The 14,042-nt window shown below is 43.3% G+C and overlaps 1 protein-coding gene and 1 long non-coding RNA gene across 2 annotated transcripts in view; both read left to right on the top strand.

Moving 5' to 3' along the window:
- LOC130593866 (uncharacterized) overlaps nucleotides 1–9,816 on the top strand; it is a 70,118-nt gene extending 60,302 nt beyond the window's left edge. The window contains exons 4-5 of the long non-coding RNA XR_008970905.1: nucleotides 9,191–9,234; nucleotides 9,700–9,816. This is a non-coding gene — a long non-coding RNA (uncharacterized LOC130593866). The remainder of the gene's footprint in view (nucleotides 1–9,190; nucleotides 9,235–9,699) is intronic.
- Nucleotides 9,817–11,146: 1,330 nt separating this feature from the next.
- Nucleotides 11,147–14,042, top strand: part of CDYL (chromodomain Y like) — a 104,951-nt gene continuing 102,055 nt past the window's right edge. Inside the window, exon 1 of the mRNA XM_057399319.1 lies at nucleotides 11,147–11,655. Within this exon, the coding sequence (XP_057255302.1) occupies nucleotides 11,632–11,655 (24 nt within the window). The 5' untranslated portion in view covers nucleotides 11,147–11,631. The remainder of the gene's footprint in view (nucleotides 11,656–14,042) is intronic.

Genomic DNA, 14,042 nt, shown 5'->3' with positions numbered 1-14,042 from the left:
ATTGTTAAAAAATATTCTTCAGGTAGTTCCTCTCTTTTATATGTATTATATTGAAAAAAATATAACACTATGATGTGATATATAAAGATGTTATCTTCTGTGCTCATTTGGGATTTTGTATGAATAATTAGTAAATATTCTATTTCTGAGTAACAGAGTCATCCCATGTTTATTTTCAAAAAATTTTATATTATGTAGTGTTTATGCATGCCTGTGCTGATCTGAGACTGCATCTCTGGGGAGTGCATTCCAGGCGATGTTACACTGATGTTATTATAGCAAATACAGATAATAATGCCTACAGTTAATGGTGCTCAACACGCTCTATTACAAGACATGTTACATTGTTATCTTTGCTGAGTTTCAACCATTTTCAGTATATGCTTTTTGATGAATCCTCTCAATATTTTACCTGAAAAGATTCAGTTTGAGGTTGTGGTTTTTTTTCCCCCAGAACAATGTTCAGGAAAAATATGTTCTTTGAATAGCTTTTGTAGTGTCTCGTTGGGGTGTGCCAACAATACAACTTGACAGGTGCTTGACTCCTTGAGGAAGTACCCACTGGAGTGTCCTCGTATCTCCTTTGCTCACTTCTTTTCCTTACTGTTGCATAGGGATCTACAGGTAAGATTACAAAATGTAGATGTACGGAACTTTTAACGGCAAGAATTCCTTTCAAATTACAGCAGTGATCATTTTTGGAATTTCAGTACGCCAAATTGACATAATAGACCAACACGGTTGACAGTTTTTCAGTTTGATTAGATGTGACTTTAGATCATTTTTTTTTATTAACTTTTTAAATTTTTTTTTAATAATAATTACTATTATGCTGCAGCATGAAGTTTTAATGCCAAAATGAAAGACAGGCATTGTGCCTGTACTAATGGTTGACCTCTAGAGGAAAAGTCATTCCCTATTGCATTGCTGTAGAAAGACTGATAAAAACATATCCATGCCCTGCTAAAACACAATCTCCTTGTGTAAGGAAAATGAACACAGTTCAAGTCACCATACAGGCTTGATGGCACAACCTAGTAATGTCTGTACTAGTGAATTAGTCTATTGACAGCAAAGCTTGACTAATGATACCAAATGATTACCAGTTAGAAGCTACTAAAATTTAACAAAGCAAATCCAGTAGAATTCAGCCTATCCTAATACAGGCAAACTTCTGGAACAAGGCCTTTTGTTCCAGTCCTGCCAGGCTAAACAACAAGGCTATTGACTGTATGTGCCAGCCTTTGTTAGTGGGGGCTACCTGGAAAGATTAAAATTGCATGAATCTGCAATTTCAGACCCATTAATTCTCAGCTGTAAAATCTCCAACTGTAAACTGACCCAAGAAGAGTAGTCACGTTGACTTAAGCTTCTATGTTAAAGGATCATAATGCCATGGTCTAGCCCTAGGAAATAAATTTTTTTCCGGTGCCAGTTCTGAATAAGTCTCAAGAAACCACAGCTTAATTCTGATCTTTGATATCACCACAATTATTGCAAAAGGGCATTAATCTACCTATGGACCACCAGTCCGATCTATAAGCCAAATGGACAACTTCAGAGAAAGATAGGAGAGAAAATGAAAGACATTCAGACCACTACCTCTTCCACTTTATCACACTTTTACTAAGCTATATACTGACATGAACACACTTCCCCAAAAAGGAACTGTTCACAAACCACCTCCAAGGAAAGACATTCATTTTCTCACTAAAGATTCTTTACCTTCTGCTCTCCTACCTTTACAGAAGATAATTTCTTTTGTTGTTGCTGTTCAGGCTATATTGAATTCACAGTCAAATCTGCAGTCTAATGATGAATCAAGTAGGTATTATACTTTCCCTATGCTGAAAAGCAGCTTGCAGTGAAGCAGTTTTATGTGAAGCTTCTCAAGCACCAGACCTAACCGATTAGCATAACATTCTTATATACATGACTAAAACTTTTGGTAAGAGGTACTAGTACAACTCAGCCACACTGCAGTGCACTGGATAGACCTACTTTATGATGATTACAGAAAGTCTAAATTTAATCCACTGTATAGAAAATGTTCCTCTGGATATTCAAGGGAAATCAAACCCTGGATCCCACGTATCTGCATCTGTATTCCCAGTACTAAGGGGAAGCTGCAGGGCCTGTTGAATTCCAAGAGGCAGCTACAAAACCAGAGGATCAAACCTAAGCAGATGATCCCATGGATGTTTGTTTCTTTGTCATTTACTTCAGAAAACATGTTGCAGTCCTGTGAACTTGAGGAAAGAAAGGAACACAAGCTGTAACATTCTGCCAGCAACTGTGGCTGAGACATCGCCACAGTATTTGATATTCTGACATCACCATGATAAAATAAAATTGCTCTTCCAGTCACAGAAAAATACAAGGTTGAATCTTGAAACTTAAAGAAAAATGTAGATCTTTGGCCAATTTCTGATCTCAAAACTTTACTGTTGGATCCAAAATTTCTTTTTGCTCATAATAGTGCATTTCTGTTGCTCTAGAAGATAACTTTCCTTTGAATTTCTCAGTTTTCCCTTCTTCAGTTATTTAAGGAGAAAAGATAGTTAAGCTTCTTACTTTTCTCCTCTGAATGGAAAAACAATTGGTGTTTTCTAGTGTTTCTACAATTCAGAAGGAATACCTGGTTCTTTTTCAATATCTGCAAATGTCCTTATAATGGAAAGCAGCTAACAGTTTACCACCCAGACTAACTTTCTCTTCACTTGGCACACTGGTTATAGGATTTTGAAAAGGCTTGATACATCATGTTGAGGAAAAAAGAAAAAAAGCTGGAGATTTTTAAACTCTGGAAAAGCCAACCTGTAAATACCATACTTGGAGCCAGAAAAAAAAAATCTTTTATGAATAAATCTCCTGCATGAGCTGTATCCCAATATCTACTTCATTAAAAATCTGTAGGGCTTGCTATATCCTCTATAAAACTACAGAATTTCACCTGTCTCTATTCTCCACATATGTACTGGAAAACTGCATTTAGTCATGAGAACATAAGTTACAGATTCCAGAAAAAAAACAAAGAATGGATCTCTCTCAGACATGGTACCTACATTTACATCAGTTCTCCACCTACTGCTTTCTTAGCTTATGACACTTCCTTTCAAAAACTGAAGAGGACATCCCCTAATTCAGTTTTCAGGTTCAATTTTCTTCATTTCATAATGATCTCTACTTGATTATGAGAACGAGCAAACTGTTATGGCTGATCAGCCAATTGAAGTGTTCCCAACCCAACTGTTAAGCTAGGATTTTGTTTTCTTAGCTGTTTTATAAACTCATTCTCATCCTCACCAAGGCAAGGGAAACTACATTCCAGTGGTAGAGAGCTCTACTTTGAATAGAGCCAAGGAGTTCAAGGAAGTAGCTACAACTTTTTATCTCTGATGTGGACCTAAACATCTAAACCCTGCTGGTGACCCATAGGGTGAGCTGAAAGTGTGAGCAACATGACTATACAAGATCATTTTTATTTTAGATCATTTTACATTTCCAGTCTGGGACTTTTAAACATAAACTTCTTTAAAGTTAGGCAATACTTTTATACCTTCATGGTCTATGTGTGTTCTCCGATCAGCTATTCACATTAGCACTTCTATGGAGATTTTGCCTTATTCAAGGCACAGAGGGCCTTCTAGGAAAACATCAGGAATGTGTAGCAGACAGATTTACCAGGGACATAAAGAGATAGATATTAATCTCACCTCTGTTACCACTGACTGCATGGCTCTCATACTCACAGCTATCTATGTCTGTTTCTGTATACTGATGGAAGCTGTCAGTTTTAAGGTTCCAGTTTCATGTGTTGCAGAACTAGAAAGGTGGGTGGTGGCAGAGGCAGGAGAATGGAGGAAGATAAAAGCAGGTCCTCTAGATGAAACATGCATTTTGTCCTGTGAGATTATAATTTAGTCATACTTTCATTACAAAGCTCCCATTTGATACTAAGCAAGTCATTTAAAACACGTAAGTCATGGATGGCTTCTATATATATTTTTTGAAACTCAATTCAAGGTACTGGGTACCTAGCTGGTGTCACAGAAGCATCCAGTATTTACATTTCTGACAAATACCAATAAAGATGCCACTTTTAAAAGAAAAGGTACTATATTCTCTGAGGTACTTAAATCTAGGCCTTTTTAATTGAAATCAGAGAAATCAGTGGACACCCCTGACAATATTTACTGTAACTTCATGTCTCAGTTTTAGAGGGGGAGAGGTTGGATGATAATACAAACTCATTTCATGGGCAGAAGGTGAAGATGAAAAAATGGTTGTTAAAAAAAAATATTCCAATAAGTCTATCATTGAAGTACACAACGAAACAGGGGATCATCTGCTAGCATTCTTTGAAAGTGCAAATTTGCAGAAAGAAACTATGTCGTTATCATGAAAGACCTAGGTAGAATCATAGAATCATACAACAGTTAGGGTTGGAAAGGACCCTCTAGTTCCAAAACACCTGCCATGGGCACGGACACCTCACACTAAACTGTCTCACCCAAGGCTCTGTCCAACCTGGCCTTGAACACCGCCAGGGATGGAGCATTCACAACTTCCTTGGGCAACCCATTCCAGTGCCTCACCACCCTAACAGGAAAGGATTTCTTCCTTATATCCAATCTAAACTTCCCCTGTTTAAGTTTTAACCCATTACCCCTTGTCCTGTCACTACAGTCCTTAATGAAGAGTCCCTCCCCAGCATCCCTATAGGCCCCCTTCAGATACTGGAAGGCTGCTATGAGGTCTCCATGCAGCCTTCTCTTCTCCAGGCTCAACAGCCCCAACTTTCTCAGCCTATCTTCATACGGGAGGTGCTCCAGTCCCCTGATCATCCTCATGGCCCTCCTCTGGAACAATCCAACAGTTCCATGTCCTTTTTATGTTAAGGACACCAGAACTGCACACAATACTCCAAGTGAGGTCTCACAAGAGCAGAGGGGCAGGATCACCTCCTTCGACCTGCTGGTCATGCTCCTTTTGATGCAGCACAGGATACGGTTGGCTTTCTGGGCTGCGAGCACACACTGAAGCCAGCTCATGTTCATTTTCTCATCAACCAACACCCCCAAGTCCTTCTCCACAGGGCTGCTCTGAATCTCTTCTTTGCCCAACCTGTAGCTGTGCCTGGGATTGCTCCGACCCAGGTGTAGGACCTTGCACTTGGCATGGTTAAACTTCATGAGGTTGGCATCAGCCCACCTCACAAGCGTGTCAAGGTCCCTCTGGATGGCACTCCTTCCCTCCAGCATATCAACGAAACCACACAGCTTGATGTCATCAGCAAACTTGCTGAGGGCACACTCCATCCCACTGTCCCTGTCACTGACAAAGATGTTGAACAAGACCGGCCCCAACACCGATCCCTGAGGGACACCACTCGTTACTGGTCTCCAGCCGGACATTGAGCCATTGACCACAACTCTTCGTGTGTGGCCACCCAGCTGGTTCTTTATCCACCGAGTGGTCCATCCATCAAATTGATGCCTCTCCAATTTAAAGACAAGGATGTCGTGTGGGACAGTGCCAAAGGCTTTGCACAAGTCCAGGTAGATGACATCAACTGCTCTACCCCTGTCCATCAGTTCCGTAGCCCCATCATAGAAGGCCACCAGATTGGTCAGGCAGGATTTCCCCTTAGTGAAGCCATGCTGGCTGTCACCAAGCACCTTGTTGATTTTCATGTGCCTTAGCATGCCTTTCAGGAGAATCTGCTCCCAGATTTTGCCAGGCACAGAGGTGAGACTGACTAGTCTGTAGTTCCCCAGGTCATCCATTTTCCCCTTCTTGAAAATGGGGGTTATATTTCCCTATTTCCAGTCATCAGGATCTTCACCTGACTGCCATGATTTTTCAAATGTGATGGACAGCAGCTTAGTAACTTCATTTGCCAGCTCCTTCGGGACCCGCGGATGGATTTCATCAGGACCCATGGACTTGTGCACGTTCAGGTTTTTAAGATGGTCACAAACCAGATCCTCTCCTACAGTGGGCTCAAGGTCTTCATTCTCACAGTCCCTGCATCTGTCTTCCAAGACCTGGGTAGTGTGATTGGAGCATTTGCCAGTGAAGACCGAGGCAAAGAAGTCATTAAGAACCTCAGCCTTCTCCAAATCCAGCGTAGCCAGTTCTCTTGAGAGCTTCTGGAGAGGGCCCACATTGTCCCTAGTCTGTCTTTTATTTGCAATGTTCATATAGAATCCCTTCCTGTTATCTTTCACATCCCTAGCCAAGTTTAATTCTAACTGGGCCTTAGCTTTCCTAACCTGGTTCCTGGCTTCCCGGACAACATCCCTGTACATTTCCCAGGCCGCCTGTCCTTGCTTCCACCTTTTATAAGCTTCTTTTTTCCCTTGAAGTTTCTTCAGCAGCTCCTTATCCATCCAAGGAGGTTTCTTGTCCCTCCTGCTGCACTTCCTTCTCGTTGGGATGCAACACTCCTGAGCTTGTAGCAACACCCCTGAGCTGTAAATAAGGTAAGGTATGATGATGTCAGTCAGCAAAAATTACCAAGAATCTATTTATAACCATAATTACCATTCTTTTCTTTGTATATTTAAATCTGATTGTATTACTGCCTTAATCTAATCTAGAAGTCATAGAATCATCATAGAATCACTGAACGGTTTGGGTTGGAAGGGACCTTAAAGATCATCTAGTTACAACTCCCCTGCCGTGGGAGGGGACACCTTCCACTAGACCAGGTTGCTCAAAGCCACATCCGGCCTGACCTTGGACACTGCCAGGGATGGGGCAATTACAGCTTCTTTGGGCAACCTTTTCCTGTGTCTCACCAGCCTCATAGTAAAGAATTTCTTCCTAATGTCTAACTTTAATCTCTGCTCTGTCAATTACAATCCATTCCCCCTTGTCCTATCCCCACATGTCCTTGTAAGAAGTACCTCTCCAGATTTCTTGTCAGCCCCCTTTAGGTGCTGTAAGACTGTTACAAGGTCTCTCCTAAGCTTTCTCTCCTCCAGACTGAACAAGCCCAACTCTCTCAGTGTTTTGCAAGTCAGTGAAAGTAATGCCATAGAATCATAGAATGAACTAGGTTGGAAAAGACTTTTAAGGTCATCAAATCCAACTTTTATCCCATGTTTGAGCGTGTGTGGAAATGTCTTAGCAGTTTAGAGAATTAGGAGGCTCTCTCTTCTAGATTTTAATGTAAAGAACCTTGTTTTAACAGTTGCTTCTTCAGGTGATCCCATTTTCCTCAATGTGGCACAGAACTAAAACTGTTTTTCTTCCTGAAATGATCTCTGTTCAAACTGCTCTCATCACAAAATTGGAAAAACAGTCCTCAGTTTTGTTGGAAGATATGGATAGCAAGAAACACTTTTTTTCCTAGGATTTTTATTTCTTCATTTGAACTTTAGCATCTTGGACTACTCGGAAGGCGAAAGGCCAAGATGGAGGTGAAGAAGAGGTGAGGAAAGGAAGAGGGACAGAAATGAGGGAGAATATCAGAGGGCAAGGATGAGCTACATCCTGGGTGTTGAGATGAGGACAAAGGAGCATAGGATCAAAAAAAAAAAAATATTAGGTGCAAAGGAATATTATGTATTTCATATCTAAGCTGTCAACATACTTTGGCCAGTATGGAGTTTTAGATTATCCAGTAGGTTTAGATCAAGGAAGCCTGGAAACATGAGTAGGATTAATCTCAACTATCTTTAGGCAGTTGTGGAATAGGTGCCATACTTCCAGTTGGTAAAAATTGAAAAAAAATAAAAAATTGTTAAAGTCAACAAAGTGAATCAAATTTAGACTTCAATTCATCTGATCAGACAGAGGTGTCTACTTTAGGATGAGATGAAGCATGCTGTGAATTCCGTTGACAATGTTGACTAGCTTTCCATTGACTGTGAAAAGATAGCATAGGATGATTTGATCAGATGTTAATGCCTATAGCATAGACCATCACATTTAGCCGTATCGTTACTGCCTTTCGAAATCGTTTAGCTAATCACTGACTATCTCAGCTACTAAATCCTTCATTTTCAAGCCCTACTCCCAAATACTAAAAAGTAGTTAATCACCTTAATATAACTGATTGTAAGTTATTGATAGTCACTTTATTATCATGAGTTATGACCTTGTATATAAATACCTGCGTATGAAACAAGGCCATGATCCCTTGGTTAGAGCAAATCATGGAGATAGAGAACCATTCCCATCTAATACAGATCTCTATGGTGTTTCCAGTACCATAAACTTCCAGCCAGCTGTGGCCTGCCACCATTAACTATCTCAAATTCAGCTATTCCACCATCCATGAGGATCTTCATAGACATTGCAAGGGCATACAGTGAGGTCAAAATGGAGTTGACCTTTCAAATGAACTTTATAACATTATCTTATGTACCTTAGAACATTCTTTATTCTGCTAAATAGAAGAATGACTGTCCTCCTGACTTTACCAGGACTGTCACTGTAGGTGATTGTCCACTTCAAACTGGAAGTGCCATGTGTGTATGGTAATGCTTCCCACTCAGCTGACATTGCTCAATTCTGTCCAAAGCTAGATTAACCAAGGCTGTCTCAAGCACCTCTTAGAAATATTTGCTGCCACTGTCAAAACTCAAACTGGCCTGGCTTTCCACTTTTCCTGGACTGCTTCCTTACTGTATTCCATACAACTTCTCTACTAGAAACACCTGTATGCAATGTTAGTAAAGCCATTTAGGAAGTTGGCATGAAGATGGCTTTCAACAACCAAAACATTGTTGAAATTGACAATCCTGCCTTAGTGAGTAAAGGTGAAATACCTTAAGAAGCAAGAAGGAAATGGTGATCTAGACAATTCACCATAAAACCTTTGGAAAACTTGACTTTTTTCTAGTGAAAGCAAGATGAGAGCAAGCTATCATGGAAGTTAGTGAAGCGAAGTCCAGCTGGAAAATCTGGGCACCACTATTGCATGGTATTTTATAACAGCACAGTTGATTCTCCTGAGAAGTCTTATAAAGCAACAAGGACAAAAGGTTAGAATAGAAACCAGAGAGGAATTAAGTGGCACAGCAAACAATGAATATATGTAACAGAACTTCTTTCACTGAAGATGAAATATGGAGTGTATTTGAAATGTTAAAAATTAGTAATAGCTCTGAGCTTTTGTTGTTTCCTTGAAATACTAAAATTAGAGCAGTACTGATGAATTGTGGATTTTTTTTAGTCACCCAGAAGATCAAAATACCTAAGACCTGGTTTACTGCAACAGTAAGACCATTAGTAAAAATGAAGATGTTCTATTCTTACGCCGTGCAAGCAAAGTAATGTCTTTAGCAACCACTGCCGCCATCTCTTCGCTAAAACATAAGTACCTATTACCTTAAAAGATTGTCCTTCAGAAGGTGGGTACAATGATGGCATGACATGTACCACTCAAAAAGGATTCAGACCACATCTTAGGAACTGTGATTAAATGCTCACCTCCAGATGACAGTCACAGAGTTCCTAGATCTTAACTGTCTCAATTTTATACAGGCCTATCCTTTTGTCAACAATCCTCTTACTGTCACAGAACGACCCCCTTTTGCACCACTTAGACTTCAAGACTCGGTCTTGAAGATCTCAAGCAGTGGTTCAAATACCTTTTAATAGGCTGGTTAGGAAATTAGGAAAGTATGAAAAGTATGAAAGTTGTTAGATGTCTTATCTCCATAAATTATGTCTGTCTTGCAGTCCAGAACCAGAATTTCAGTTATCCAGAAGAAGGATGTTGACTTTGGAGACATGATGTATTTGTCACAAGGAATGGCCAGGTTAACCACCTCTGAGATGGGAAACTCCAGCTCTTTCTGCATAAATATCCCAAAGCCTACAAACGGATCAACGTCTTCCAAATGGGTACTTGCTAGACAATGGTCCAAAACATGTTTTTCAAAGTAGAATATTGAGTTTCTTGGCTTTTCAGAAATGTTTTTGAAGGACTTTGACAAAATAAAGAAAAAAAAAGAGGTAACTTGATAAAAATTTAGTTGAGCCAATGGGTTCATTGGTCACACAAACGCGCTGGACTCTTTTTTAACTTGTGCTGTTCTACATCTACCTGACGTGGTACAGAATAGGAAACAGTGGAACAAATGCCTTGGTGTGATGAAAGGCAGAGTAAGGCACTCCTCTCCTGACACTGGTTTTGTCCCACCCTTACGCCTTTTTGAGATCAGAAACTCTGTCATGCAGAATTTGCTCTTGAAGGAGTAATTTGTCACATCTACCTTTGCACAACGATGTCTTCAGTTCATTGAGCTAATGGGTTACTACACGGCACCTTGCTGGCCCAGTTTCCTATGAAGCACTCCCAGATGACACATGAGGTGACAACGACAAGTTTTGTGGCGTAACCAGTACTGGACTCATAAGAAAGTCAACAGCTCATCTACTTTCTGTTGAGCCATCATCCAAGGGAGGTCTTGGTGTAGGGCCTTCCTGACTCTGCAAACATGGTCAGCTGGGAGGTGTAAGCTGCGCGCAATGATCATGTGGGGCTGCTTAGTTCTCACACGGATTCGCCCACGTCCTTCACTCGTTTACGGCAAATGCATTCCACCAAGTAAGTTCGCACAGAAGAAAACGTAGACAGACGCACTACATCGTTGCTTGTACATATGGTGGTAGAGTTGGCCAATGGGTTGGGATGGCCCCATGGGGCTGGACAAGCTGCGGTGGTGAGGAGAGGGACGACTGCGGGTACCAGAAGCCCCGGGGTAGGGCAAAGGGGGAGCAACGAGGGCCCCGCACGTGTGTGGGCCCCGTGTTCCACCACCCCCACCTCCCCCCCCCGCGCTTCCCGCCCGCCTCTCGGAACTCCGCGGCCGTCCCGCACCAACCCCCATCCCCGGCTCCCCGGGCGCGGCCCCGCCGGCCCCCGCGCGCCGCCGGGGCTCAGCTGAGCAGACAATGGGAGATCAAAGCGGGGGGAGGAGGAGGAGGAGGAGGAGGAGGAGGATGGTGCCGGGGGCGGCCGGAGCCGGGGCGGGGTGGTTGCGTGTGGCGCTCTCTGAGCTCGATTAGTGTTCCTGGGGAGGGAGCGAACGAGCTGAGCGAGCCGGGGACGGAGGGGTGGGGGGGGGGGTGTGTGTGTGCGGGGTGCAGCCGCCGTGCGCGAGTGCGTGTGTGCGCGCGTGAGAGAGTGTGTGTGTGCGCGCGCGAGGGAGAGAGTGTGTGCGTGCGTGCGTGCGTGCCGGCCTGCCGGGGCGTGCGAGAGAGGCAGCGCGAGGGAGCGGGCGCGAGCGGGGAGCCAGCGAGTTGCGCAGCTGCCGTGCGCGCAGACCCGCCGCCACCAGCAGCAGCGGCGGCGGCAGCGGCGGCAGCACCTCACCGGCTTTTAGCGACCGGAGCTGCGAGTTGCGCTGGAGAGAGACGCGCAGGGAGGAGGAGGAAGAAGAAGAAGAGGAGGAGGAGGAGGAGGAGGAGAAGGAGGAGGAGGAGGGGAAAAGGAGGAGGAGAAGAAGGATAGCGGGAGGAGGAGAAGAAGAAGGAAAAGAAAAAGAAGAAGAAGAAGAAGAAGAGGAGGAGGAGGGTGAAGAGGAAGAGGAGGAGGCCACACGGACACCAACTGAAACAAAGTATTTCCAAACCAGCACCCAACTCCACCTTGTGAGGCTCCCCAGCATGGCTTCCGAGGAACTCTACGAGGTAACAGCCCCCGAGCGCCGGCCCTGCCCCCGGCCCCGCCGGCCACCCCACCCCACCCGCCTTTTTGTTGCTCTCGGGAGAGCCGGCGGTCTTGTCACCCACACTTGCTGCGGCTGCCCCTTCCCGCTGGGCCCGGCGCCTGCGTGTGTGCCCCCCCCCGTCCTCCCCCCGCCGCCCCTTCCCTCCCCAGTTTTGCCGGAGGAGGACGGAAATGTGACTGAAAGGAGACGGCAAAGTGTTACCCGTGGCCTGCGCTCTCCCCTTCTCCCTCAAACCCCCCCGTTCACACAGCACTTTGACTCTAGAAGGAGAACGGGGCGGGGGGCAGAGGATTCTGGATGGGGTGAGCAGCGCTGACAGCCGCGACTTGCTCCGGGAGTGAGCACGACGAAGTGCGAGCCCGGCGGTGTGCAAAAATGCGTGCAAAGCCGAGTTATTGCATGTGTCCGGAGGGGGGAGGGAGGGCAAGAGGGGCTTTCCTCCTGGATTGGTGTCTGTACCGAAGTCCTGTGCCACCATCCTGTGCCTTTGCCATGCAGCAGGCTGCGATGATGCAAAATATTAAAATTTAAACTCCTCGGCTCTCCGTGCTCTAACGATACGGTTAACGTTGCAAGAGAAGCCAAAAATATTCAAAGTTAAGGTTCTGACGTGCCATCCTTAGCTCATCACTCGGGAGCTGGTCAAAGGGTGTGCTGACGGGAGAGGAAGGTTTTGGGGTGAAGAAGGGAATGAGGTGACAGCCTAACTTTGAATTTCCTGTCTTATGTGTGACAGTTTTACATCCTTGCCCTTAATTGAAAAGCATTATGGCTCTCTTGGATTTAACTTCCTTGTTTTTATTTTCACAAGAAGTCTTCCCTAGGAGTGAAAAGCTGTTGTTGTTTTGGAGCCATTCTTGTCTTCTGGGTAAAAAAGTGGCCACCCAAACCCAAAACTGCTTTATCTCCTAGTTAATGTACATCCAGGCAGTGTTCTATCAAAAATATTTATATCCAGAGGCTGGAAGGATAAGGTCAAAGGGAGACAGGCAGCCTGCAGGACACTTGACAGAACAAGATGTCTTACTGTACTGTTGGTGCACGTGTGTCTCCCGTTAATGCACTTACATTTGTGTTGCTGTGGGTGAACACACCCGTAGAAGCCAGTGAAAGGTGCCCTAGGTGGGCTTACGTTTTAAGCAAGTTGACTGCCGAGCAGAGGTGATGAACTGATAAGGTAGAAGATACAGGCCTTTATCCCCTAGACAAGATAAATCATGGCCAATTGCTTTGGCAAGTTTCGCCATCCTTATAGCATGGCTTAAGCCAGTCTTGAAGGGATCTCTCCTGGAAGCAGGAGAGAAATTTAGGGACCGGTCTGTGTGTGACAGGATTGCCCACAACTTGCTTTGACTTTGGATGAAGTTCTGTTGAGTTTGTGGACTTGGACCCGTAGACTGTTCTGTGGCCAATAATTTTTCTTTGTGTGTTGCTGTGTTTGGTCAAAGACAGAGAATGGGATATCGATTTTGATAGGTATAAGAAGTGACCAGAAGAATTGCATTTGCTGGATATTGGGCTGAGCTTTAGAGTGGCCACTGCTCATTACTCTTCTTGGTTGTTAAAATGTTGACTTGTGCAAAAGGCTCAGTAGGTTGTTGAGCATGGCTGTCCTCACTGGGCAGGCAGCATGTATAGTCTGCTGGGCAAAAACCTCTTCTGCAAAATGCCTGAAGTTGATAAACTACTTTTTAATTTTAAAAATCAGACACATTCTTTAATTGTGTAAGTTCAAAGTTTATGTGCATGTGGTCAAGCTGTCTTTTTTGCTACTTATTTTGTTTTCTAAATTGCTGTTCATTTTTGACAAGTTGTGTCTTGTAGTGAAATTTCTAGCCATGGATGAAAAATCATAAAATAGTAAGTAACTGAAATATAGTGAACACTAATTTAGGAAGTGTGTAACTGCAAGTTGACCTGAAATGTTGACTATTAGCTAATAGTTCTGTGAACTGCCCATGTTGTTGACTGGGGGTTTACTTCTGTTTCATGGGTATTTTCTTTGTGATTAATACCATACAATATTCTTTGAACCTGGTGATTGAAATCCAGTGGCATTTGTTATACCTTCATCTTTCCTTCTGAATCTTGATCTTGTGTCTCAATCAAAAAAAGTGTATAATCTATTTGCAATTGTTAGACGAAGTATGAATACCAACTACTCCTGCTGATATGTGTCATGATTCTTCCAAAATGCAAATGAGAAATCCTCTTACAAACAATAAAAATGATGGTAAGGGTTTTTTTTGTTGTTTTTTTGGTTGTTTTTTTTTAAAGAAAATTTTTTTTTATGGATCCATAAAGATTTTTTTGTGGGAGAGAAGGAGCCAAACTGTAAGCCAGTGA

Source organism: Pezoporus wallicus, unplaced genomic scaffold (genome assembly GCF_028554395.1).
Source record: "Pezoporus wallicus isolate ANWC-B61680 ecotype Strahan unplaced genomic scaffold, APGP_CSIRO_Pwel_v1 contig_818, whole genome shotgun sequence".
NCBI classification, from domain to species: Eukaryota; Metazoa; Chordata; class Aves; order Psittaciformes; family Psittacidae; genus Pezoporus; species Pezoporus wallicus.
This window is presented reverse-complemented; position numbering and strand designations above follow the sequence as displayed.